The sequence below is a fragment of the Triticum dicoccoides genome, chromosome 3B (assembly GCF_002162155.2).
Source record: "Triticum dicoccoides isolate Atlit2015 ecotype Zavitan chromosome 3B, WEW_v2.0, whole genome shotgun sequence".
NCBI lineage: Eukaryota > Viridiplantae > Streptophyta > Magnoliopsida > Poales > Poaceae > Triticum > Triticum dicoccoides.
The window spans coordinates 789,519,239-789,523,495 of NC_041385.1; the positions used below are offsets into that span (position 1 = coordinate 789,519,239).

Consider the following 4,257-nt stretch of genomic DNA (forward strand, 5'->3'; position numbering starts at 1 on the left):
GGAGGGAGGGAGATAGGGAGATGGAGGGAGAGAGGGAGAAAGAGAGAGATGTGACAATAGACGATGCAATCCACTATGAAATATGAATGGAAGGCATACGAAAACGCATCATCTCGAGAAATCGTATGGAACCTTAGGAGTTCGAGCCTCCCAGTATTTTTCAGGAGGGAAGGCAGTGCCAACCCTGATGTGCTCGCGGAGGAGCCGACGTAAGAAGACGACGGTGCAGATACGATGAAAGCTACACTCTGTTCTGCAGCGAGGTGCAAATACTAAAAAGGGGCGAAGAATTTTCCCTTGTAACCCCTAGCATTTGTAACCCCTAGCGAGATGCAAATACGAATCAGGAACAAGATTTTACAATATACAAGCAAAGAGGGATAACGGGGACTTGGAAGTGTACCTCGCCACAACATTGGTTGCCGGAATCGCTGTGCCACTCCAGAGAAACGGTGGTGGTAGAGAGAGGAAGCACAGTTTGTGGGCAGTTGAGATTCCTAGGAGGTACTATCTTTGGCTCGCCGTTGGGCACACTAAAGGAGAGACGAGACGGATGGGAGACAAACGGGCCAAGAAAGAGAAAGGCCCCTGTACTACGGGACACGGCTCCTCTGCCGTGCGCTAGGTGACGTTGGGCCGCTGACATGTGGGCCAGGTTTCCCACAGGCCCACATGTCAGTGGTAGAACGGCAGGCTGCCGAACGGTAGAGGATCCTCGTGCCTGTACTACACAGCACATTAAAGATCATCACAGTCTACAGTTCTCTCTCTTTCTCCAGTAGTATAATTTTACAACCTGTTTTTTTACTGGAGTACAATTTACAGCTTAGCATATCATATGCATAAAAAGTTCAATACTGACTCCGAAAAAACAAGGTATCTGCAGGAATTTGCACGAGCCTCGGGATGGCCTTGTCGACACCAAGGGACCCAGGGTGTGTTTGGTTTATGGCTCAGACCAAAACATAGCTAGTCGAAATTAAAAAAAAAAAGAAATGGTTGAGGTTTTGGTTGGTTATAAGTTGGAACATTGGCAAGGAAAAGAAACGAGAGTTCTCCAAAGAAGTTGACAACCATCAAAACAAAAACAGATTTTTCTTTTTTTTGTGAAAGCAACAAATTAGGTGTGGTACACCTTTGTTACAATCCAAACACACCCCAAGACTCCTCAAAGTTGTTCACCTTGTCGCGGCAGCAAAACTGAATGATTATTGTGGTCCATGTGGCAAGGCAAACTGTTTAACCGAATCTAGTAAAAGCTAACTCGAATGACAGATATTACCTAAAAGAGCATGCAGTTTGCTGATCCTCGCATGTTAAAACTCCTAGGGAACCTACATGAGAGTACTAGTTTGGTGAACAGAGAAACAGAGCTACCAATCCCGCGACTGCAACATTCAAGTTTAAAGATGACATGACCAAAAACTGCTCTGCGATCCCACACCCTGTTATCAAGACACAATTCCACCTTCTAGCACCTAGTTAGTCAACTCCATGATAGCACTGACAATGTCGCCATCCGCAGCCTTGAGTGCCTTCACGGCCCTGGATCTCGACACGGAGGCCTGCCTCATCACGAGCTCGACGTCCTTCTTGTCAACATCAGTGTCGTCGACCTCCTCATCGTCCTGGGCTGCTGCCACGGACGGCTCGCCCTTTGAGACCACACTGCTCAGGCCTGGTGCCTTGAACTGTTCCGCCGCTTGTGTCTGCAGCTCAGTGCTCGGGTCCTCGACCTTGATCTCCCCGAACATGACGTAGGTGTCTGACTGCGAGCTCTTGAAGACGTCTGGCTTGGAGAGGACATACACAACCTGCAATTATGTGGAGAAGTTAAGAAAATGCAACAGCCACCAGCATATAATTATGCCACAGGGAACTGCGCCCTGAAATGGTCAAGATGCTCACGTTCTTGCTCTTCTTGATAGTTACACGGCTCACACCAGTAATGGCCTTCATGTCAAGCTTCTCCATGGCTTTTCTGCTCTTCTTCTCACTCCTACTCTGCCTAGAACTTCCACCAGCATCACCACCTAGTCCCAGAGAGCACAGATGTATATTGTCAGATTTTCAAAATTTAGCGCAAGACCAGAATTCTACAACTCAACTAGACATAGTTAGGGTAAGGTACAAAGGATTAGCTACTGGTATAATGGAAATTCCAGCATCACTTCATACTAAATGCGTTGAAATGGTTCACCTAACAGGATTATAATTGCAAAAGCAAGATTTTATATTCAGGATTTGCTCCTATCAAACTAAATGCTATAGCTGAACATTCATGTACTCCCTCCATCCCATATTAATTGACGCTGAAATGGATGTACCTAGACGTATTTCAGTGCTAGATAGATCCATTTCAGCCTCAATTAATATGGGACGGAGGGAGTATATGTTAATGCAGATTGACATTGATACAAGGTGCAACCTCAGTACGGAGGTGAACATTATATACAAATGGCAGGCAGCACTCAAGAGAACTAAAAGTGTGTAAACAAGCAGTGCTGAATAATTGAGGAATATGTGAATACGATATAGTTCCAAAAATATAAGAACATAAACCACAAAGGCATAGCGGTGTACGAAAAGAACAGAATATTAGAGAGTACAAACTGGTCAGTGCCTAATGTTCAAATAAAAACAGGTAAAAGTGAACCAAAATAGGTAAATACAGAGTTTGTATCATATTGGGGAACAGATCAGACAACAATTTCTTAATTATGATAATGCCAAAATTTAGTCCAATAGAAAGAAAATAATCCAATTGATTCAGGGGTTGAAAAAGCAACATTTAATCTAAAATTTTGGTATGGGCGATAGCATCGGATGTTTAAATTTATGTTAGAACTTAGAAGGCAGCATCACAAATAGAAATAGGCTTCTCGGTAACTAAGTGGCTACTTGAACTGAATAGAAGGAACTGCAGAATTTCATCATACCCTCAACGCGATCGTCATCTTTTTCATCCTCATCCTCGTCATCGTCTTCATCATCGTCATCCTCCTCCTCAAGGATAGGCTCATCTCCCTGAGAGTATGCATTACCAATATCATATATTCTTGAACGTCATAAGTATTATACACTAAGCAACAGTCCCTTAGAACAGGGGACATGCAGAGGGGGGGAGCAGAGTTAGCCATATGCAGAAATGAAACAATGGTAAGCAGTTTACCCACAGTATTATCTTTTCAGCAGGAAGATGTGAGTACATACTAAGTAGTATCAGCACAAGATTAACATAAATGACAGTCCAAAAGACAAAAAAGGAATAGTATATACATTACAAGGAACTGTTGTCTGCATTGACAACAGAAACTATACTAGAAAAATTATATTGTTGGTACAGGAAATATGCAATACATCTTATAAGCATACACAAATACACACATGATACTAGGTCACAACTGACTTCCAAAGCTAATTAATAAATAAAGTAGCATTTCTACTGTAGCAATCACCAAAGGTGACTGATTTATGTATGCCCACTTAAAATTCCTTTCAGATTTGTATCCATAAGACAAAGCATTAGCATTGTAGTGTGCAACACTATGTATCTCTCAGAAATGAACCACGAACTTTATACAGTAAGGAACAACTAACACACAAATCACAAATCACAAATCACAGGGTCACAGAAATTACAACAAAGTTAGCTCCAGAAAGACCAAAGGGTAGTATGAGCAAACTCTGAAATTGAACTCCTAGCTGGACAAGCAGGCATCACAAGGCCTGGGCTGGGCCGCTGCCCTCCCCCCATGAAAAACTGTAGGATAATAAGCGCAGAAACAAGGACAGACACAGAACTGCCAACCTAGGCGACATAAAGAGACGAGATCTACCGACCTAGCACCGCCGCCGCAACAAAATAAGCCGACGTAGGGCCCGAACCAAAATGGAGAGGCGAAATTATCATTTTTTCAGTCTGACACGGCGCCAAATCGGAGAGGGGGGAGGGGTCGGAATGGAGGATCACCTCGATCCTCTGCTCCTCGAGCTGGGCGCGGAGAAGCTCGGCGACCGTCATGGTGGTGGGGCGAGGACGGGCGCGCGGGCGAACCTTGGCGGAGGCCGGAGGGGATTGTAAAACCCTAGGAGGGATTTGGGGGAGCGAACAGAGGAGAGGGGAAGCGAGGAAGAGAGTCTCTTTGCTCGTGTAGTGTGGGGGTTTTGTGGACCGGTCGGCGGAGACCTTGCTGTTTGGGCCCATCTTGGGAATGTTTGGGCCCAAGTTGTGCAGCTCAGTTGGATAGAGAGAGA

General features: G+C 44.7%; 1 protein-coding gene across 1 annotated transcript; it reads right to left on the bottom strand.

Moving 5' to 3' along the window:
- Positions 1-1,186: 1,186 nt before the first annotated feature.
- On the bottom strand, positions 1,187-4,147 carry LOC119278497 (nascent polypeptide-associated complex subunit alpha-like protein 1). The gene is made up of 4 exons (XM_037559842.1): positions 3,974-4,147; positions 2,940-3,027; positions 1,909-2,033; positions 1,187-1,814 (listed from the first exon to the last, which is right to left on the bottom strand). Exons 1-4 carry the CDS (start codon positions 4,022-4,024, stop codon positions 1,479-1,481), a joined length of 600 nt encoding a protein of 199 aa, XP_037415739.1. The 5' UTR covers positions 4,025-4,147; the 3' UTR covers positions 1,187-1,478.
- Between the last annotated feature and the right edge of the window lie 110 nt (positions 4,148-4,257).

Bases quoted from the DNA above. Each gene is read 5' to 3' on its own strand.
- LOC119278497 (XM_037559842.1), bottom strand. From the start codon at position 4,024: ATGACGGTCGCCGAGCTTCTCCGCGCCCAGCTCGAGGAGCAGAGGATC. The intron at 2,034-2,939 runs GTATGATGAAAT...CTCTGGGACTAG, and splicing joins AGATGACGATCGCGTTGAGG to GTGGTGATGCTGGTGGAAGT. The intron at 1,815-1,908 runs GTGAGCATCTTG...ACATAATTGCAG, and splicing joins CTATCAAGAAGAGCAAGAAC to GTTGTGTATGTCCTCTCCAA.